At 35.9% G+C, this 23,583-nt stretch overlaps 2 protein-coding genes across 2 annotated transcripts in view; one reads left to right on the plus strand and one right to left on the minus strand.

The window, feature by feature from the left end:
• Positions 1-23,583, plus strand: part of LOC148360555 (uncharacterized) — a 79,984-nt gene that overhangs the window by 29,754 nt on the left and 26,647 nt on the right. The gene's annotated exons all lie outside the window — the stretch shown is intronic.
• On the minus strand, positions 850-21,955 carry LOC148360556 (uncharacterized). Its single transcript, XM_088341416.1, has 11 exons — positions 21,882-21,955; positions 19,475-19,530; positions 19,352-19,405; positions 17,212-17,898; positions 11,700-11,793; positions 8,648-8,769; positions 6,993-7,113; positions 5,365-5,501; positions 5,146-5,294; positions 2,302-2,450; positions 850-1,730 (listed from the first exon to the last, which is right to left on the minus strand). Exons 1-11 carry the CDS (start codon positions 21,925-21,927, stop codon positions 1,702-1,704), a joined length of 1,644 nt encoding a protein of 547 aa, XP_088197542.1. The 5' UTR covers positions 21,928-21,955; the 3' UTR covers positions 850-1,701.

Genomic DNA, 23,583 nt, shown 5'->3' on the forward strand with positions numbered 1-23,583 from the left:
CTCCTGGCTTTCCACTTGTTTCGGTTCCCAACACCGCCATCGCTCGCCACGGAAGTCCCACTTCCGCGTTCAGAGCGACCTGCTCCTCGCGACCAGCGATCACCGGATCGTGTGTGCAATCCTTTCCCTTCTTCCCAATAAAACTTGTGAGAAACGATACGCGAATGGGTCCGGTCTCCGTTCTGGTCCCGACACATTTTATTAGTTATTTTCCTCATTTTAGTTTAAAAAAGATAAAAATGTATAACAAATATGAAAATATTCTATTTTAACGGCAATAATAACGATAAAATAAGTAATACTTATCGAATTGAAACTGTAATATTATAATCCTAATAAATGTCTGTCAAAGATTTGTTTGTTTTATGGCATATTTTCCTCATTTTAAAATGTAGAAAAAAAATTAAAATATAGTATTTTAAAGGCAATTAAATAGGAAAAAAAGATTTTAAAAAATCCTGATGATAGTAATACAATTAAAAAGTTAATATTACTATAGTATTTATCCATTAAATTATTTTGAAGGCTTTCTCACACCAGTTATAAAACTAACCAATGAAACTGATCCTGGCTTGTTTGTTATCACAAGAAGTCTCAAAGGGCTCTACAGACCACACTCAACAAGTGATTTTTTTTTTTAAATCAAACAATAAAAAGTAATGAAAATAATAAGAAGTTGAATATAAAAATATGAATAATAGAATGAATTATTTCTTTATTCAAATTAAGGGTTAAAAAACAAATGAACCCAAGTTGTGGATGGGACTTAATTGGGTTATTTTTACCCCAACATTAACTTTTCAGATTGTTGCTGACGCACACAACAAAAACAGGATACAAGATCACATGTCGTTTGTTCTATTTAGCTTTTATTGACAAACACAACCTCTATGTTAACGAAAGTAACAATTTCCCGATATAAAATCACGTCAAGGATCTATTCAGCGGTAATTACAGTCATTACGGTGCAACACATCCTCCACTAAAAACAAGTTTCGACTGTTACAGAGCTATAAAAAAATGTAAAGCTTGTTTTTTTGTTCTAAAAAAGCAGCAACAAAACTGATGGGAGTCATAAACATCCAAACTGATCAAAACATTCCTAGTTCAAATTATACCGCACTAAACACGCCACCAGAGGGTGCTAGAACTGCACAGCTTGGCTGCTTCTAATTACTGCAGAAGATTATAATATTGTGGTACTTTTTTAATCGACTGCCGACATCAAAGGACTATGACACTTTAGTAGGAGGTAGAGCGCTCGTCTTGGGATCAAGAGAATGCAGGTTCGATTCCCGGCTCCTCCGTGTTATGTCAAAGTGTCCTTGGGCAAGACACTGAATCCCTAATTCCCCCAATAAGCAGGTAGGCGCCTTGTATGGCTGACTCCCTATTGGTGTGTGAGTGTGTGTGTGAATGGGTAAGTGTGAAGCACATTGTAAAGCGCTTTGGGAGGTCTTCATTGACATGAAAAGCGCTATATAAACGAAGACCATTTAACATTTAAAAATTGGGTCAAGACAAACCTAGCGAATATTTTGCTGTGCATGAATTTGCATTCATTTTTACTCCCTTTATTCCAATACTGAAATGGTGATATACCTTTAAATTTATTTTTTTTCTTTAGAAATTCTAAAAGATTTGCCTCTAAATGTGTGTCCGTATACAGAAGCTTGGTGTGAAAAGCTACTGAAAGTCGTCTCAGAAGAGAAGGTTGACGTCGATGTCATCTGTAAGGACATAAAATGTTTGCGATTAATTGCTTGAATTTGTTCAAAGAAGAAACGCAAAGTAGATCATAGACAATCCGAACACAAAATTATGATTTACCCAATCACTCCAAGTCTACTTCAACAAAAAAATACAGTTTTGACGTCTTTATCCGTCAATGGCAAAAAGCGTTTTAAAAAAATATCAACATTTGTTATGGCAGCCCGGCTGCGCAGTGGTTAGCGCGTGTGAGGCACAGTTCTAAGGTCTTGGGAACCTCCTGTGTGGGTTCAAATCCAGCTACCGGACTTCCTGTGCGGAGTTTGTATGTTTTCCCCGTGCTTGCGTGGGTTTCCTTCGGGCAGTCCGGTTTCCTCCCACATTCCAAAGACATGCATTTCAGGTGGATTGCCGGTCCAAATTGTCCCTAGGTGTGAACGAGCGAGCGAGTTGTCTGTCCCTGTGTGCCCTGCGATTGGCTGGCAACCATTTCAGGGTGTCCCCTGCCCACTTCCCGATGATTGCTGGGATGAGCTCCAGCACCCCCGCGTCCCTACCGAGGATAAGCGGTGAAATTGATTGCGGTCTTACGGTTCTGGATCCCGAAACAGGAAGTCCACTCGGTGAGAGACACTTGCTTGTCCTTGTCGGCATCGCACTCTTGGAAAAAACGGGAGGTGCAGTGCTCCATGGGGACCAGGGGGACCCGAAGAGGGGCCAGTTCCGAGTGGGACAGGAGTCTGCCCCGGGACGATAAAATTAAAAATATAATCGGAAAGAAATAGAATTCTTTTTGCAATCTTTTAAAATCCTTAATAACCTACATTGGTACAAAACGAATTTAGTCTACTAAATAAATATTACATAAATAATTATGGTAATACCAATAAAAAACTAAAAAAAAAAAAAAAACAATAAAAATATTAAATTAAAAAATGTATCGATATATTGTTTAAAACAACTAAAAAATGTTTTAAAATAAAGTAGAAATAAAACTATTAATCAAGTTTCATTAATAAGATGTTAAAAATGAATCTAAAATTAGGAAATTCAAAAATAAATGTAATTATTAAGAATAAAATAAAACTATAAATATATTACGATAATCTGAATAGGATTCTATGCAATAGACATGTTATTCCAACGATGCTACACTCAAAATTAGTCATGAATATAGCAGTGTTATGTTTTTGAAAAAAAACATGGGTAAAATGGTCTGCTACTGTGGCAACGCCACAAATTGATATGAACACACGAAAAAAGGGAGCAACAAGCTGCATACATAATGGACTGTAAACATATTTTTTATGTATCGTTTTCCATTTCCTAAACTTTGGAGGTGTAAGGGAAATTATAGTTTGATTATAGTTTGTATGTGCCTTTGTATTCTTTTATCCTCAAAAGTGCCTTAACAACGCCAAACATTATATCCAGGTACTGTTTGTATTCTTGCAACAAATGTATCCTCTTGGGGCCCGCTAACTATGAATCAAGATGGCCTTCGCTTTGGTGCTGGGAAGTGCGGGGGAAGAGCTTTCCTCCCTACATTCCTTTCTTTTGACAGTGACGCATTTTACCTTTTGTGTCACAACGTTTCACCCTTCTTACTGCTCATTTATTATGTTCACACGCCATCTAGCGACAGGCATTATTCACTTCATTTATTTTTTCATGTATTTTCTGTCCAAACCACAGGTATCAAACTCACGGCCCGCGGGCCACATCCGGCCCGGCGTACAATTATATCCGGCCCGCGAAGTCCTTTTATATACATTTACTATAATGCCCCGGGTCCATGAAACCCTGAACACTTTCAAATTATACTCGAATACCAAAAACCACAATGGCCGAGAAAATTATGTTAACTGACATTGGCGGTAAACCCTTGTGTCTTATTTGTGGAGATTTTGTGGCCGTAATTAAGGAATTTTATGTAAAACAGCACTACAAGACAAAACTTCAGAGTAAGCTGAAAAAACTTGAATCCAGAGAAAATATACAGAAAGTTGAAGAGTTAAAGGAGAATATGAAGATGTTTTTCACTAAAGCAAATTCCCAAAGTGAAAAGCACAAATGTTATTTATATTTTCCGTTTTTTCATATTTTTTATAGTTTTGACAGGAGGTATTTTTATGGAGAGCAACGATTTTTAATTCATTTAATGTTTAAGTTTGTTTATTCTGGAATAATATTCCCGACTGTTTTAAATTCATATTTATTTATCTATTTAAAAAAAAAAGTAAAGTGTATTCAATAACTATCCTGTTCGGCCCGTGGCCAAAGGTGTGGTTTGAGTTCTGGTCCTCTTTATTATTGAGTTTGACACCCATGGTCTAAACCAATCAGATTATTTTCTTGCATACATGTGACCTCCCTTAAGCCAATCAGATGTGTTGTTCTATGCCTGTGCTTTCCGATAAATGAGTCTTTAGCCATAGGAGGAGCGGGACTCCTTCCTGAGGGGATCTTGGAAGCAGATCTTGGAAGGGATATCAAAAACCTTCATCTCCAACTCAGAGTGTGTTCTTTTCTTCCTAATACAATCTCAAGTTTTAACCTTGACAGGACGGTGCTACGATTTTTTAAATTTAAAGTTTTCAACTGGACCAAAACGTGTTCAAAACATTTTTAAAATAAACATCTGTTTAAAATTGCCTCTAATTCATGCAGTGTTTGTTTTTTGTTTTTTATCAATTGTCTTTTTATTTGTTGACTTGTTCTTAAATTATTCATTACATCCACTACACAGCATCTCCAAACGGAAGAGCAGCTTCAGCGACAGACTGCTGTCACAGTCTTGTTCCATGGACAGACAGAGGAGATAATTTCTTCCTCATGCAATGAGGCTCTTTAACTCCACCCGGGGGAGTAAAAGCCCACATTAAACCCCACCCCCACATTTGCCTATTACCCTATTTTTATTACAGTTTGTATTTTCCGTAGCACTATTTAAATACTCTATAGCAAAGTTATATTGAGTATTTTTGTATTCTATATTTTTATTCTATTATTTTATTTTTCAACACAAGGATACCGCTGGAAGTGTGAATTTCCCTTCGGGGACGAATAAAGTATCTATCTAAATTTGATTTCAAAGGCATTTAAAAAAGTCTTAAGTCTTGAATTCAACTTGCCTTAAGCTGTGAACGGGATCTGGCTCACTCCACCCCGTGATCTGGGTTTAATTCCTGTTGCATTCAAAGTTATGCAATTGTATAGAATGATCAGTAATATCTTCTGACTGATCAATCTATGAGAAATTATAGTACTTTTGTTTTGTGCAACTCTAGCCTTTAGAGTAGTTTTAACTCTGTGCGCCTTATAGTCCGGTGCGCCTTCTGTATGAAAAATATGTCACAAAATACTATTGCAGCTAATAGTGCGGAAAATACGAAGTTAGGTTTTTCCCCGGTTGGAGTTTTCAGTAAAACTGACCTGTCAGTTGGATGCTGGTCTAGTTGAGCAAACTGCCAGTGCACCGGGTAAATGTACATGTTGTAGTTCTTCTCAAAATCAAGAGCCAGAAGGTCAGACGAGTGATTCCCGGCGTGAAGACGTCTCTCGCTCTCAAAGATTTTCTTGACCTGGCAACGACAAAAAATTTGGAGGGTGATGGATATGAAATCTCGAACTTTTTGCGAAATTAGAACGCACTCGGAAACGCTGCTTGGCCGTGAGGTAGCCGTGCGATACGGAATCGTGCTCGTAGAGCTGCAGAAGCACGTTTTTCAGCCAATCCCTCATTCGGAGTGGGAACTGCACCAGCTCGCTGTCCACACACGGAGGGAGCACTAGATAAGACAAGGACGAGGGTTATTTATGGCCCGATACTTCCAAATTTTCTCTGTCATTCAAATTTATTATAAATAATGAATAAATGAATAAGATTAGGGCAGCACGGCGGCGCAGTGGTTAGCGCGTGTGCGGCACAGTTCTGAGGTCATGAGTTTGAACTTCCTGTGTGGAGTTTGCATGTTCTCCCCGTGCTTGGGTGGGTTTTCTCCGGGCACTCTGGTTTCCTCCCACATTCCAAAAACATGCATTTTAGGTTAATTGGCTGGTTCAAATTGTCCCTAAGTGTGAATGAACGAACAAATTGTCTGTTCCTGTGTGCCCTGTGACTGGCAACCAGTTCAGGGTGTCCCCTGCCCACTGCCCAGAGATAGCTGGGATGGGCTCCAGCACCCCTGCGACCCTACTGAGGATAAGCGGTGCAGATAATGGATGGATGGATGAATGAGATTATGGCAAGGCTCAGACTAACCATGTGAGGAAATGAAATGATCTGCATTTATATAGAGCTTTCAAGTCAATGACTTCCCAAAGCGCTTTACTGTGTGCTTCACATTTCCCAACAGCGGCCTTGCAGCCATGTAAGGCGCTAACCTGCTTATTGGGGGTATTGGGGGTTCAGTGTCTTACCCAAGGACACTTCGACATGTAACACGGAGGAGCCGGGACTCGAACTGGGATCCCTTGATCCCAAGACGAGCGCTCTACCTCCTGAGCTACAGCGCTTGTGGCTGATTCTGAGGAAACATTGAGAAGGTTGGTAACGGAGTTTGGAAGAATATGTGATAGGCGTAAGTTATGTGTCAATGTTGGGAAGGGTAAGGTGATGAAAGGGACCTGAGGGAAGCTCATCCTCACTTAAAGCAGGGTTTGTACAGGTGCTTGAAATCCTTAAAAATGCTTGAATTTTAATTTTGTTTTTCAAGGATATACTATATAAGTGCTTGGATTTGAGGTGGATTGTCAAGTCAAGTTTATTTGTATAACCCTTAATCACTAGGACTCTTCAATGGCTGCACAGACCACAGATTATTGCAAACTGTAGGCTATTATTACTCAATCCCCTGATCTAAAACCTTCATGAAGGCAAGGAAAACCTCAAAAACCTCAACATGAGGAAAATGAAGGATTTTCAACATGAAATATAGGTTGTTCATAAGCTATGGAATATAAGTGTGTTTTAAGCCTAGATTTAAACTGAGAGGAAAGGATAACAAGGAAGTTATATGCCATCCCAATGACATGATAGGCATCCGTGAGGAGGTTATAATGTGAAAGGACTTCTTTTCGTCTTTTTTTTTTCTTCTTTTGGTTCTCTCTTCCCAAGCTTTTTGTAAATGCTTGAATTTGTTGCCATGTTTCTCAACACGATAATTATAGCGCCCATAGTGATCGGTTTTTGGGTATCAGTCTTGAGGAGCAGGATTTTATCGGATACAGATGGGAAAAAAATTGTTTGGGGAACCCTCATTTTTTTTACGTGGTCTCACATTTGCAAGGACCGGTGTAGTCTAAATGAAGTCTGTGTCCACGTTTGGTGCCTTCCAGGTTGCATTTGGTGGCAAAGAGTTGACACGAAGTGTCATACGTCTTGTTGTCTGTCCCACAAACCTGCAAAAAAAGGAAACGATCATATGGAAAGGTTGTCTTGTTTGGCAGATAATCCCTATAAATAAATAAAAAATATATTTTGAAGAGAAGGGGTACAAAAATATGATCAAGTGTTTAAATCTTGCTCCATTCTTAAAACAATTTGATTATTTAGTATTTTTCTTACAAAATAATTCTTCGAATCAAATTATTTATTTTAGGAATTGCTTGAATTATTGTTATGATTATGTGTAATTTCAGCATTATTTTAATTGTCCTAGTTAAAATTATATAAAATATTTTGATTCCTTTTGAGAATCATTTGAATTTGTATTGTAAAATTAATAGTTGTTGCCTTTTTCTTATTTGTAATAGATTTTTATTTGTATATTTAATGTATCATATTTTCCAAAAATATTTCAATTAGCATTGTAATAATGATATTTATTTTGAATTGTTTTTATTTTTTTTTCCAGTAGTGATTTTCACATTTTAGTTGTTTTTGAAAAAGGTTTATTCGTATTTTAATGATTATAATATTGGTAATATGCAATTTTTTTCTTAATTCGCGCCATTAGATTAATATTAACACTTAGTTGATTTTTTCCCCTAAAACATTTTAATTGGTATTGTAATATTTTATATTATTACTCTTATAATTCAATTTAATTTCTGAATTTTTATTAAAAAAATATAAGATAATTACTGTTATAATAATTATATATACCCGCGACCCTACTGAGAAGTGGTGCAGATAATCGATGAGCAATAATATATGATTTCATAATTATTCATTCATATTTTTACAAAAGAAATCCTGTATATAGAAATATATATATATATATATATATATATTTTTTTTTTTAATGCATTTATTTATTTTTCATTCAACATTTTTTATTTGTTTTTTTTTTTTAAATATTTGTAAAATGTTAATGAAATAATTGTTGTTAATGTCTTTATCACACAACAAAGAGATTATTATATCATATTTCCCTAACATAAGAGAAATACTTAAAATATACCAATTTTAAAAAAATACTATTTTTATGTAATTATAACAAAAATATAGTAGTATAAATTACGTTACTTCACATTATAAATTACTAAATTCCTGAGAAACAATAATTAAAATGCAGAAAATCATTATCAATAATAGAAATTTCATTGTTTGTATTCATTATTGACAATACTTTTTCATTTAATTTCTTGACAAAAGCTCATTTTAGTCATAATTTTAGAAAAATATGTTATTAATATTTTAATAATCACATGTTTGTATGATAATTGAATAACATTTTCTATGAAGATCATTTTGCTCATGTTAGTTATTGTTCATTTTAGATAAAAATATTTTAAATTGTTTAATAATTCATTTTTATTTAATTAAAACAATTCTTCGTAAAGCAATTTTAGTTATTATTTTTTACTGCAAATAAAATATGTGGAAATGATAAATAATAAAATAATAAAAAATATTTAACATTTACAGAAAAACATAAAAACATAATTCCAGAAAAACAAGTATTTTCCAATCAAATTATTATATACTTACATGATCCAATTCATTCAAGCTGGCAGGACATTGAGAAGGTTCTTGGCACACGCAATTTGGTTTATTCTCACTATCAAGTTTGCACATTTTTCCTCGCTTGCAGCGGAAGGTATCGCAGGGATCTAAAACCAGGAAAAATACAGATTCAGAGTTTGTACAGGTGCTTGAAAACCTTAAAAATGCTTGAATTTTAATGTTGTGATTTCAAGGTCAGGAAAATACTTTTGGGTGAATTGCTTGAAAATGCTTGAAATTGTTGCCAATACCATGGTTTTTGGCAGTCTGACTCTATAGACTGCTCTTGTGTATTGTCATTATGGAGTTGTTATGTGAAGCGTCACCGCTTCCTACTGGTCACACCCGAGAGCACAGCTCTATTTAAAAAAAAATGGCTTTATTTGTCTCGGCTCACTGAGAAGAGCTGGCTCCTTCGACTGCCAAATGGTTCCTCAGATTTATTGTTTTTTAATGATATTTATTCAATAATAATAAAACATTATGCACTGGTTTTGCAGGAGATCCCTGCAGGCGATCCGTGCAAAACACAAGCTTATAAATAAAACTATTCACAAATGTCCCCAAAAAAGTGTAAAACACAAAACTATTTTAGCTTTATACACACTGAACAGATTAAAAGTCGACCAACTCCAAATAATCCCTAAAAATACAAAACAATCGTAACTATTTACTATTCTATTTTAACCAATTTATACACAGATCCCCTGAAGTACAGAAAAAAAATATACATTAGAATAAGTAAATCAAAAAACAAGAGATCAGCAGTCTCTAAGATTTCAAAAGATTGAATGCACTCTGCTTCGGAGAAATCAATATCATTTACATAAGTCGAATTTTGGCTCATTTTCTGCTTTCATACATACAGTACTTTCTTTCTTTCTTTTTCTTCCGCAAACACTCCGCATTGCTCAGTAACAATGTTCCGTTATAGGTAATGTAGTTCTTATGTTATCAAGCCACTAACAACACACAGGAAAGGGATTGGATAATCACTTTATATTGTTTTACTGTTGACTTTGGTTGTGAACAAAATATTTGAAGTGCAGTTATCTAATTCTACTTGACCAGTTTTTTAGATTTTGAGAGTTTGATTTATTTATTTTACACTGCATTGTTAAATGCATAGCATATGCCTACCTGAGAAGTTGTCTGACTAGAGAGTTTGATTTATTCTATAGAGTGAAACTCACTTTATATAGTGTTACAGTTGACTTTTGTTGTAAAGAAAATACAGTAGGCTATGTCTACTTGACCAGTTGTCTCAGGTTGTGAGTTTGATTAAATTTGTTAAACTCACTATTTATTGTTTACTGCTGATTGTAATTGCATTGAATTGTTTACTGTTTATTTTTGTTGCGCTTCAAGTGTAGGACAAATCTGTTCCTGGTGAGGTACTATAAATATGACAAGGTTCTATAACACAACGACCAGTCTGTTCTTCTCTATCCAACTGACTCAAAGTTTCAAATTCTTTGACCTACATCAGCCTACTTTTAAAGTAACAGAAATAAATAATTTCTCCGGTAACTAGTTACTTTGACTATAGAGTAATTTAGTACAGTGGGCTATGTCTACTTGACCAACTTAATTATCAACCAACACCTATAAAGCCTTTTTCCATGTTTGTAAACAGGTGTGACACATTGAAGCTGCTTGTGCATTGTTCAAGCAGAATGGCAGAATTCATGTCAGTTTATAGCAGCTCGTTGACACAAAAAGATCATAGATCATGTACGGGAACAGTTCAACATCGCACTTATGTGCTAGCTAGCAGTAGCGACTTTATTTTAGTCATCAAAGTCAACAACAACAAAAAACAAAACGTTTTTTGTTTGCTGCAGGATTTCTTCCTTTGAAGCTACTAGAAATTAAAAATTAGGCTTGAAAGTGCTTGAATTTGGAAACCATGTCACACCCAATGTTCTGACTCATGTACGATTGCCTACAAACGTCGTTTGTTCTTACAATTCTTTCACAAGATATCCATTTCTTTTTATTTCCTGATATATTTTGTCGCATAATATTAACATTTTTGGGGGCTTATTTAGTCGGTTGCACGATACACAACTGTATTTAATCACATTTTTGAGTGGAAGTACAATGTTGGCAACAAGATTCACTTGATAGAATTGGAAATGATTTGAATGCAACACAAACTTTTTCTTCTTTTTTCTGTGTTTTTTTTTCGACTTTTTTTTAAAAATTCCTTTTAAAAAAATCTCATTGTGTTTATTTTTTCCGAGCTGTTACTTTTTTCTTTTTGTTCTCTATTTACTTTTTTCCCACATTTCTTTCTTTTCTTTTTTTCTGGCTTTTTTCTAAATTTTTCCTTATTTTTTTCTCTTCCTTTTGTTTCCTTTTTTTCAGCTTTTCACTACTTTTTCATTTTGGTATTTTTTTCTTTTTCGTTCTATTCCCCCCCTTCCTTTAAGTCATTTTGTGCATAATTTTACTTAATATTTGGTCATGTTGGGATTAAAGAAACAAAAACAACCTGAAGAGCCGTTTAGGACCCGAAAGAGGTTCCTTTTAGTGAGCCGAGCCGAAGAAGCCGGTTCTCGACATACTCTACTAACTTTACTCAACTTCGTTCGACTTCAAAATACCGCATTTAGGACACAACGTCAGGGGAACCCGTGTATTTTTGACTTCATGCACTGTAACTTTGACTTAAGTCGCTTCTTAATAAGTAATTTTGAGCCTTCATTTTTGTGCGCTGGTGAGATTTTCTTGTGCGCCGAGAATGCGCAAGCAGTGCGCAATTGCGCACGCGCACAGCTTAGAGGGAACACTGGTCACACCCCGCAGATTCTAAATGCACCGAGAGCTGCAAGCACAACACGGCATCCTCCACCACATTCCATCTGGCTGGCCCGATGATTCCATTCAACCTAATTCTCTCCTTGAGCTTTGTTTGCCTTGGAAGAATAGCTTTGCTCAGGCTGATTATTTCTTTTCTTTTTTTTCTCAGCAGATTGGCAGACAGTTTGGATAGCGACTCAATGTGTAGAATGCTGATGGATTAGACACCAACCAGGAGGCGCTTCAGGGGGAGGAGAGGACCTGGCGCTCGGGTACAGATCCACCTTGGCTCTTATTTGCACTGGGTTCACTCCTACGAGAGGGCCCTGGATAAAGGAAATAGAATCCATATTTATCAGAATAGCACTTTTCAGACGAATTCCAACTCAAAGTTCCGCATAAAGACATTGGATGTACGATAAGAAATTAAAACGCACCCTCCCAAAACCTTTCCCCCACCCAACAACCCAAAAGGGAACATGCACAGACATACACAGCGGTTCAAACGAAATAAATAATAAATTAATATATGAATAAGAAGGCTCAGACTAACCATGTGAGGAAAGGGATCTGAAGGAAGCTCATCCACACTGAAAACAGGGTTCGGACAGGTGCTTGAAATCCTTGAAAATGCTTGAATTTTAATTTTCTCCATAGAGTAAGTGCTTGAATTTTGGGTTGAGTGCTTGTAAATGCTTGAAATTGTTGTCATGTTTCTCAACAAGTCTGCTTGGAATTGATGCCAACACTGCTCACTGGTGGCTTCACTTTGCCATTGCATTTCTTTTTCTCTTGTAACTAACGGCAGCTGGCATTAGTTTGTGTGGCCTTGTCCTATGAAGTGTCATCGTCCCCTACGGGGTTGCGCACAATAGAACAGGCGCATGCAACACCTAAACGGGGAACTATGAAATACAGACGCTCACCTATTTACGACCATTTGACTTGCGAAAAACGGTAGATACGAACATTTTTTCCGGGGTGTTGAAAAATATCCGGACATTGCTGTAAGTTTTTGTAGTTTTTTTGTATTTTGGGAGTTTTTTGTAGTTTTTTTGTAGATTTTGTAATATATGCAACTTTTTCCGAGTACAGGACATCACTGTAGTGCCTCGTTCCACTGTTACTGTGAGAGATCACCCACCATCCATCCCGAAGAAGAAATTCGGCTTCCACCACTGTCTATACTAAGAACTTTGACATTTTTATTGTTTAATATCTCGTGCATCCATTCGATATGGTTGGTGTAAAGTGTAAAAAAGAGGCAAGCCATTTCTTTTAAAACGAAAGTGGAATAAGAAAGCTTGATGCGGTTGAGAAAATGGTTGGATCGCTTTTTTTCGGCCACTTTTTACCACGAAGGAGGAAGTCGCCTTACTCTTGAAGCGCATCTTCCAAAAGTAAGTTAAACTTAACTTTATCTTTATAGAGCGTATTATTTTATTAAATGTTTATTTTCTTAGTACAAAACAATACAGGTTACGCCTTAAACATACTTATATTAACCTTAAACATATGAATTATAGCACTGAAGCAACTTGCGAACAAATTTAACTTACAAATGATCGTCCGGAATCTCGTTCGTAAGTAGGGCAGCGTCTGTATGTATTCGTGCAAGAATGACGAATCGATTATCAATATTTATGATGGGACATGCAAAAAATTGTAATGGAAAGAACTTCCTGCAACTGAAAATGTAAGCTGCATATCAGTCATTTTTACCCAATATGGGGAGAGATTTGTCCAAAAAGTAAATATATTCGTGATTTAGTCAAGATCTAAAATACATATGTCTAGATAAAAGCACACAAATGATTAAAAATCGATATATAAATCGAAAATATATTTGTGGCTTTGCAAAATGCATGATTCACACGGGATCGATTTTTTTTTTTTAAAGGTACTTGAGAAATTGGAAAGTCCTTAAAAAAGCTTGAATTTGTCCACGAATGTACAAAACCTAGCAATGATCAATACCACTGTTTCACTAGCACATTATTTATATATCTAAATCCCAATATTGTTTCTAATATCCAACTGTGAATAGCCACTAAAGGGGAACGAAGACAGATACTTAAAATAAACTTGATAAATAAGCATCAATATTGATAGCTAGCAATACTCATTTTCACCTGATCCTTGTCCGAATGTGTTAAAACCTTAATTGTGATGTTTTATTTCAGGAGGGGTGCATGTAATAACTCTGTCCTCCTCTTGAGGGCGGCAGCACACATTGATTACCATAATGTAGAACAGGAGGAGCATTTATTTTCTTATTTGGGGTTACATTGGATTCAAAAAATGGAAGAGTGTCTGGGCCTAAAAGAAAAAAAAAAGAATTGGATTTTTATTTTTTTAGATTTTTAGATTTTTTTCGATTTTAGATTGTATTGAATCATTTTGTCTTTTTAATCATTGACAACAACCTAGTGAACATTTTTCACAAGATTAGGCATAGCACTCCAGGGTCAACGCGTAAAAAGGAAACAAGATAAAAGGATAAATAGGCAAAAAATATTTAGACCGTACTGCTCGGACATTGGGGTAAGTTGTCATAATTGTGCATCAAATAGTTCATTATAACAAAAGTGCAATGAAAAATCACCTTTAGCAGCAACAGAATCTCCCAAAGTTTTATACACACACATATATATATTTGCCCTTTTTCTTAATTTTTGACATTTTAGCTGTGTAAATCTGCGAAAATTGAGGGTTTAATATAGTATAATGACATCTATCTATCTAGACATCTATCTATCTAGACATCTATCTACCTATCTAGACATCTATCTATCTTTCTAGACACCTATATCTCTCTATCTAGACATCTATATCTATCTAGACATCCATCTTTGTAGACATCTATCTATCTAGACATTTATACATCTATGCATTTATACATCTATCAATCTAGACATTTATACATCTATCTATCTAGACATATATCTATCTAGTATTCTATCCAGACATCTATCTAGACATCTATCTCTCTATCTAGACATCTATCTCTCTATCTAGACATCTATCTCTCTAGGCATTTACCTATCTAGGCATCTATTCAACTATCTCGGCATCTATCTAGACATCCATCTATCTAACTAGACATCTATCTAGACATCTATCTATCTATCTATCTACCCTGGTCGAGAGGGGTGAATGACAGCAAGACAAACACAAAAATGAAGAAAATAAAAGGGGAAAAGTAGCTAAAAACACACGCAAAAATATTTGGGGGACCATGGCCAACCCAAATGTCCAAACACCCTAACAAGTTAAGCCCCTCGGCACCCAAGTTGGTCATGCTTTCGTCCCTCCAGATGAAATGGTACACAAGAAAGCGGCCATGTCACTCGGGTCAGGGTGACACAACACACTCTCGTGTTCAACAGCAGGGCCTGACAGCTTTCACTGGTTTACCCCTGCCGCAGCATACAGGTGCCCTGCCCATCCCTTAGAACGCGTCCAAACATCCCACTTTGCTTTTACAACACCTCTCCACTCATTCCTATCACCAACAAATATCTGTTGGTGATAATGAAATAAGAATAAAAAATACATATAGCAAAATAATCATGAGAATGAAATATTTTGTTCCCATATTTTGTTCTAACTTTGGATGTAATAATTTTGCCTGGTTTATTTGTTCTCAGTTTAAAAAAATATTTTTGTATTAGAATTGTAATAACTATTCTTATTTTTCAATATTTTTCCAGTAGATGTTGCCCTTTCAAAGTATTATTTTTATTCTAGAAAAAATATTTAATTGGTATTGTAATGATTGAATATTACACATACTTTAGTTATTTTTTTTCTATTAAAAGAAATGTGTTCAGGGTATTGACCTTTTTTAAATATATATATATATATATATATATATATATATATATATAAGGGTTTGGGTTATGGTTACATACAATTTCACAATTACTGTATTTTCCGCACTATAAGGCGCACCTAAAAGCCTTTATTTTTTTCAAAAGCTGACCATGCGCCTTATAATACAGTGCGCCTTATATATGGATCAATATTAAGTCGCAAAGTCTTGCAACTAAGGCAAGCAGCCGCCGACTAGATTTTCCCTCGAAGGCGAAGTCCACGGTGTATGCTGGGATTTATATACCGGCGTTTCATTTCCTAACCAATGTGTCAATCATCATTTGAATCAGTCACTATTGGCTAAAGTTATTCGGAGGTAAAGGGGGCGGATCCTTTTTATCATATACAGGCTCGCATAGGCTAAAGGGGCGAAACAAAGCCTGCAATTGGCCGAAAAAGATGAATGTGAATCACACGTTGGGTTGCACTACGGCATAGAGAAAACATTTTTGACTATTCTGTATTTGTAAATATTTGACTCTCGTGGATTTACTACACTCACGGTTGTAAGAAAACCATGGTTACGTATCATTATTGAACGTGATGGCTGCAAGAGAACTTAGGTATGCTATGCGGCTTTCTATTTTCCCGGTATCTTGTTTTAGAACGATCTTGATGTTTCTGTGATGAGTCTATTTTTAAACTCAATTCAATTCAAAGTGTTTATTGTCATATGCACAGTAAAGAACCCCATTTCCCTGCACAATAAAATTCTTACTTTGCTGCCCACACAGTTGCCAGCAAAAAATAAAATGGAAACTAGGTAATGATATTTAGAACGATGCATTTGAGTGATTGGTGACATCGTACAGACACTGTTTCCGTACATGTCTGAGACACGTATTTGCTTCTTTGCAAGCTTTGGGAATGTTAAGGGGGGAATAAGTTTGACTGAACTATCTGACTGTTTTGTCGACGTTCCCATTCTAGCGCCTTATAATCCGGTGCGCCTTATGTATGGAAAATATAGGACCAAAAACTATTTTTGGGGGTGCGCCCTATAACCCGGTGCGCCTTATAGTCGTGAAAATACAGTATATGTTAGTTCAAGGTTAGCGTTTAAACAGAATAAAGACCAGTGGTGAATATTAAGGAATAGAGTTAATGGCTAGTGTTAGATTTACATAAAACTCCAATATAGTATTAGAGTTTAGGACGGTTGCGGATTCAGGTTAAGGGTTAGTGTTTGAATTAAATAAACTTCCACATTTATATGTCAATATAGGGTTAGGGGATTAGGGTTAAGGTTTAATGAGGGAGCTACATAAATTTCCACAATTATACGTCAGTCCAGGGTTGGCATCTGGGTCTAAGATTAGAGTTAAGGGTTAGTGTTAGATTTACATGAAATTTCACAATTAGTCGTTAATCTTGTGTAAGGGGGGATTAAGGATTACAGTTAGTATTGCATAACATTTCTTCATAAATAAATGCCAATCTAGGGTTAAAGATTAGGGTTAAGGGATTTTGTTAGATTTAAATAAAATTCCACAATTATACATTAGATCAATCTAGAGTTTAGGGGGTTAGGATTAGGGTCAAGGGTTAGTGTTAGAGCTACATAGAATTCCACTTTTCTTTTTCATTCTAGTGTTAATGTTAGAGGGTTAGGATTAGAATTAAGGGTTATTGTTACAGATCCATAAAATCCAACAATAATATGTCAATCTATGGGGTAGGCAAGCGGATTACCGATACTTTAATTAATAGCGTACAAATGTACGATGTTAAATTAAAACGTTTAAAATAAAAATGTTAGTCATTGACACAAAAATGAACATTGGTTTCAGTGACCAAGGTTTTCGGACTGCGCCCTTTTGAACCCGGCCAGGAAATATTTTCCAAACCAAAATGATAATGTTCCATACCCATTGTCCCGCTCTCCTCCTCTTGGCCTTGTTGTTGTTGTGTCCTCCTCCCAACTCCTGAGGCTCCTCTTGGCTCCGTCCTTGTTCCTCTTGTTTTTCCTCCCTTTGTGGTGAGTGTTTTCTTGTTCTCTGGTTCTTCTTAGGTCTCCTTGCGGGTCTGTCCTCAACAGGACTTTCGATCTGGTCAGCTGGCACAACTTCTGAGGATTTTGCCTCCCCGTCTTGGATCTGTTCATGTTGTGCCGCATCTTCATGTTCTTCCTTTCGAAGATCCGATGGTGAAACGTGTTCTTCTGTTTGCACGTCCGCACTATCGCCAATATAGTCCAGGATCTTGGACTCTGTGCTGCCTTCAGGTTCCTCTGTGAAAGGAAGCTTTTCTTCTTCCTCTTCATCTCCTTTGGCCAACTTGTCAGTCTGGTTTTTCACTCGTTCTTCTTGGATCTGGTCTGTCAATCCAAACTCTTCGTCTACACTTTCATTGACTTCTTGGTCCATCTTGAGGAGTTGGTCTTCACTCAGCATGACAGGCTTGATTTCGGTTTCGGTCGTCTCAAATATTTCTTGCTCGATAGCGCCGTTATCTTCCGAGCTAGCTTCACTTTCTTCTTGCTCATAGTTGCTGGCTTCGACCGGCACTAAAGTTGGGACGACTGGTGCCTTTTTGGACTCAACGTTTACTAAGTCCTTTTTTTGAGAGGGGAAAAACAACAACATTTGCAGTTTTTAATCATGTTTTGATCTATATTAATTTGCTCTTGAACAACACTGACTTTACCTAAACGTTCCGTCTGTCTCTAACCCACTATATCTCTGTCCATCTCTTTGTCTCTCTCTACCTCTTCATCTGTATCTATCTCTTTCTTCATCTCTAATTATCTCTTTAACTATCTACCTCTTGATCTATTTCCATCTTTTAATCTATAATGATTTTTCTTGATTTCTCTCAATCTCTTGTGCTATCTCTCGATCTATTTCTATCGCAGTCTATTTCTCTAACAATCTCCATAATATTTCCATCTCTTGAAGTATCTCTCTAGCCCTACTTATCTCTAGTGATCTATTTATTCATTTTTCTCTATCGATTTCTCTTTATCTATCTATCTATCTCTTAATCCCTCTACTTTTCTATCTCTATTTATTTGCATACTTATCTCAATCTATTAACCTACATTTATATCCCTACCTATCTATCTCTATTTCTAACTATCTTCTAACTTTATTGATATTTCTTGATTTCTATCTTGACTTTTCTCTCTTGTTCTATCTATATCGTGATCTAATTATCGGTTTCTTTTTATCTCACTCTATTTAGCACGCTTTAACCATCTCTTGAGCTGTTTATTGATCTAGATGTTGTATCCTAACTAAAATCTCTCTCGATCACTGTCTCCTGATCTATCTCTATCGCTCTCTCTTGATCTATCTATCTCTTGATCTATCCATCTTTCTGTCTCAATATCTCTATATTGTATCTCTATCCGGCTCTATTAATCTTTCTATGTTCATCTTAATCTGTATATCTGCATCTCTTTCTATTTATCTACCTGTCCCTCTATATCTAAATATCTATTGATCGAACTATTTGGATTTGTCAATCTATATCTCTTGATTTCTATTTTAAACTACAAAAGTATATTGTTCTATTTATTTCTCAGTCTGTCTATCTCTATCTCTTTCTGTCTCAATCTATTTCTGTATCTCTTGAACTTTCTATCTCTGGAACTCGCAATCTACCTCTCTCTTCATCTATCCTTTCTATCTATCTTTCTATATCCATTTTTCTATATCTCTATCTTTATTTCTCTGTCTGTCTTTATATGTATCTCTAGGTCTCTATGTCTCTCTATCTTTCAATCCATATTTATTTCTTGAAATTCAAAATGTTTAAATTGATTTATTTTAACAGATATTCCAACAGCCACCATTAAACTGTCCGGTACAGTAGAACGATTAATAGCTAGCTGGTTGTTAATTTTTGTATCAGGTTGTTTTAAAATTACCTTTAAGAAAGTGCCTTTTGTTTTTGCAAGATTGTAATTTTATTTCTTGTTTTTTATTGAAAAGGTAAAAAAAAATGTATATTCCCAATTTAAATATATATAAAATCTAAACAGAACATCTTTCTGATTGGCTTTACCTTTTCTTTGGCCTTGTATATCGGTTTATGTTTTCCATGGCGGTTATTTTCCACCTGTATGGAATCAAAAATGGAAATTAGTGTGAGAGAATGCCCCTAAAAATCTAGATTTGTTTTACTCACAGATGAGGGGAACACTGTAGCCAGTAGGCAGACAAAAACTATGCAGCTCCTCATGCCTGGAAATAAAACAATGGACCAAAAAATACACCCAAAAAAAAGGATTTTAAAGAAAAACTCAATGATGCAATTCAAAAGTGGCGCAAATATTTTGACTTGTGTCTCAACTTCACCTCAAACAAATTTTAAAGCTTAAGTCAACACAAAGCGACTACTAGACTGGAAAAAAAGCAGACGAAATCTACAGCGACATTGTGTTGTTGCTGCAAAGCGGAAGCAAAGCAGACTTTGGCAAATCTGTTCCTGGGAAATCTAGTACTTTTCTCTGGTCTGGGTAAACCAGGGGTGGGCTAACTACGGGCCTATTATAAATTAATATAACATGATAATAATATAGTTATCATATCATAGCACTACCAGTCTCCCAACTGCATCCTACCCTTTAAAATAAAATAGAAAATACCATTATAGGTATTTAAATTGGAAAACATATACATTGAATGAATAATGTATTCTTTACATCAATTAATATAATCTTGGATGTCAATTGTATCCACGTTGTTATTTATATATATATAATTTCTAAAACTATATACATAACGATATTAAAATTAACCAGTCTTGGCAAAATGATGATCAACCATGCCCCGAAACATTGAAAAAATGGAAATAATCATTGGGAAAAAAACAAAAAAATAATAGAAAAGTCCATCATTTAATGTAACTAATTTGTAAAAATATCAAATCGTGTCAGTTGAGGAGAAACTATTCAAATTGCCTGGATGATGTATTTTTTCAAACAATTATTTTAACGACACATTTCAAATTATTATGACCACATTAATATTTTTGATTCATTTAAAACCTATGTTAAAATGAATTGGTTTTAATTTTGAGTTTGATTTTGGCAAAATGGGTTTAATGGTGTGTGTGTGTGTATATATAAATATATATATATATATATATATATATATAATATAATATATATATATATATATTACCAGTGTCTGAAACTCATGAGAAAAAGTGAGCGGACACCAGGACAGACAACTCTGAAAAGTTGCCTGCCCCATTTTTCACAACTTGAAACACAATAAGACGACTAATCGCAAAAAAAAGGATTTTTGCAAAGTATTAAGGATTGATAATTAGAATATATAACAGAACAACACTTGGAAACAAAATAAGTTTATTATAAATCTACTTATAACATTCATTGCTTGTATATGACCGCTGTTTGTATGTACCTGTACTTACTTATCTTCATTCATGCAATGTTGTGTCATCTGTTACAAGCCACATGAACTCCTTTTCCCACGATGCTTTTAATGTAAGTTTACGTTTTGTAGCGTCATCAATTTTGTTAGCTTCTTTTGAATCTTTCTTCTGGGGCTGAGGTTTTGGCTTGATTCCTAACCACTTCTCCATTTTTTGTGTTCTCTGTGCGTCTACTTTGGAAAATAATAGGCAAATACACGACCTTATAACGCTCGGAAAAGTCCGGATGCACAAAGTTATTCGACGCAGTCTTCTGATTGGCTGCCGATTATGCAATTTGCCAAACAAACCGAAATTCCAAAATTTCCAAACCGAACGAACATTTCAAAATCGGAATAAAGCAAATGTTTGATTTGAAGAAAAAAAAAAAAACTTTAGGCGTTTTTTGGGGGGGGTTGTTTCTTTTCAGACGTTATTTCAGACACTGATATTACTGCATACATATAGACATAAATAATGAAAAACATATTTTACGGACTATAATGGGCCCTGGATTGTTCAGTGCAAATTTGAGATTTTTAAGTGTGCCTTACAGTAAAAACGCTAACATAATTATAGAATAAAAATTGCCAAAAATACTTTTTTATTTGTTCTAAAACGTACAAGTAAAAAAAACATTTCAGAGTAAAACAAAATATAATACAAAAAAAAGTTCCTCGAGAGATTCTAGAAGCAATGCGGGGCCCTACTTGACCCACGGGCCACACTTTGCTGACACCGGATCTGGATCACCGCTGTAATTGAGTTTTCTCTGTTTTTTTTTTTTCTTTCTTTAATTTTGTGTTGGTTTTTTTTGCATAATTTGACAGAACATGAGCCTGGTAATAAACACACTTTTCGTCAAGTCGCAATTACAGTCAGTCGTCTGTCTTTCCCGTTGATTTATGACCCGCCTCAAAACGCCGTCAATAATACACCGGAGGGGTACTCCACGATATAACTAGCGCACACTTGACTCCGCATCAAGACACTTTATACATCAACACGCATATTTGTACGACTCGTCTAGACGTCTGATTTATATAACGACGGCGTTTTGACGATGCCTCGAAATCGTCAAAAGTCAACGTGTCGGACTGCAAAACTGCATTCGAGAATAATCAAAGCGAGAATGAAATATTGACGTTATTACCTGAGGTGAGTGGCCGGGTGAAGAATAGGAATCTTGCACAAGGCATGTGGCACCGCTCGCTCTAAAAGGATGGCCTTTTGTATTCTAGATGGGGATTAGACTCTACAAACATGACACGCATTTGTGGGCACACACACACACCAGTACTTTAACAACAAAAGGGTTTGGGTTAGAAAAAACTAATAGTAATAACATTGTAATAACATGGTACCGTATTTTCCGCACTATAAGGCGCACCGGGTAACAGGGCGCACCCCCAAAAAATAGTTTTTGGTCCTATATTTTCCATACATAAGGCGCACCGGATTATAAGGCGCTACAATGGGAACGGCGACAAAACAGTCCGTTTTTTGTTTTTTTTCCCGCAAGGAAAAAGTTTATTTGTCATTCTCCTTTGGTACAACAGGATTTCGGCACTTTTAAGTTCAGTACGACCGAATTTATTACCCCCTTAACATTCCGAAAGCTTGCAAAGAAGCAAATACGTGTCTCAGACATGTACGGAAACAGTGTCTGTACCATGTCACCAATCACTCAAATGCATCATTCCAAATCTCCTTCGGAAAGTTAAAGTCTTGAGATTCAAGAAATGCCAACCATTTCTTAGTTTCTATTTTAATTTTCGCTGGTAACTGTGTGGACAGCAAAGTAAGAATTTTATTGTGCAGGGAAACATGGTTCTTTACTGTGCATATGACAATAAACACTTTGAATTGAATTGAGTTTCAAAATAGACTCATCACAGAAACATCAAGATCGTTCTAAAACAAGATACCGGGAAAATATAAATCCGCATAGCTCACCTAAGTTCTCTTGCAGCCATCACGTTCAATAATGATACGTAACCGTGGTCTTCTTACAACCGTGAGTGGAGTCAATCCAGGAGAGTCAAATATTTACAAATACAGAATAGTAAAAAATGTTTTCTCTATGCCGTAGTGCAACCCAACATGTGATTCACATTCATCTTTTTCGGCCAATTGCAGGCTTTGTTTCGCCCCTTTAGCCTATGCGAGCCTGTAAATGATAAAAAGGATCCGCCCCCTTTACCTCCGAATAACTTTAGCCAATAGTGACTGATTCAAATGATGATTGACACATTGGTTAGGAAATGAAACGCCGGTATATAAATCCCAGCATACACCGCGGACGACTTCGCCTTCGGGGGAAAATCTAGTCGGCGGCTGCTTGCCTTAGTTGCAAGACTTTGCGGCTTAATATTGATCCATATATAAGGCGTACTGTATTATTAGGCGCATGGTCAGCTTTTGAAAAAAATAAAGGCTTTTAGGTGCGCCTTATAATGCGGAAAATACGGTAATAACACAATAAGTTATGAATTCAGAAATGCTCATCAAACGGGTAGCTTTTGTGCTATTTAGTAAATGTTTGGAAGCAATGTTCCCTCTAAGCTTCCACACTGATCAGTCTGTGAGTATCTCTTGGAATAATGGTGAGCAACATCGATCCCAAGTGCATGAATGAATGGTCTGCATTCATATAGCGCTTTTCAAGTCAATGAAGACCTCCCAAAGTGCTTTACAATGTGCTTCACACTTTTCCCTTTTACACACTAACAGATAGCAGTGTCGGCCATGCAAGGCAACTACCTGCTATCAGGGGAATTAGGGATTCAGCATCTTGCCCTAGGACACTTCGACATATAACACAGAGGAGCCGGGAATCGAACCTGTGACCTCTA

This window comes from Urocampus carinirostris, chromosome 8, assembly GCF_059441175.1.
Source record: "Urocampus carinirostris isolate Australia breed hairy pipefish chromosome 8, RoL_Ucar_1.0, whole genome shotgun sequence".
Classification (NCBI taxonomy): domain Eukaryota; kingdom Metazoa; phylum Chordata; class Actinopteri; order Syngnathiformes; family Syngnathidae; genus Urocampus; species Urocampus carinirostris.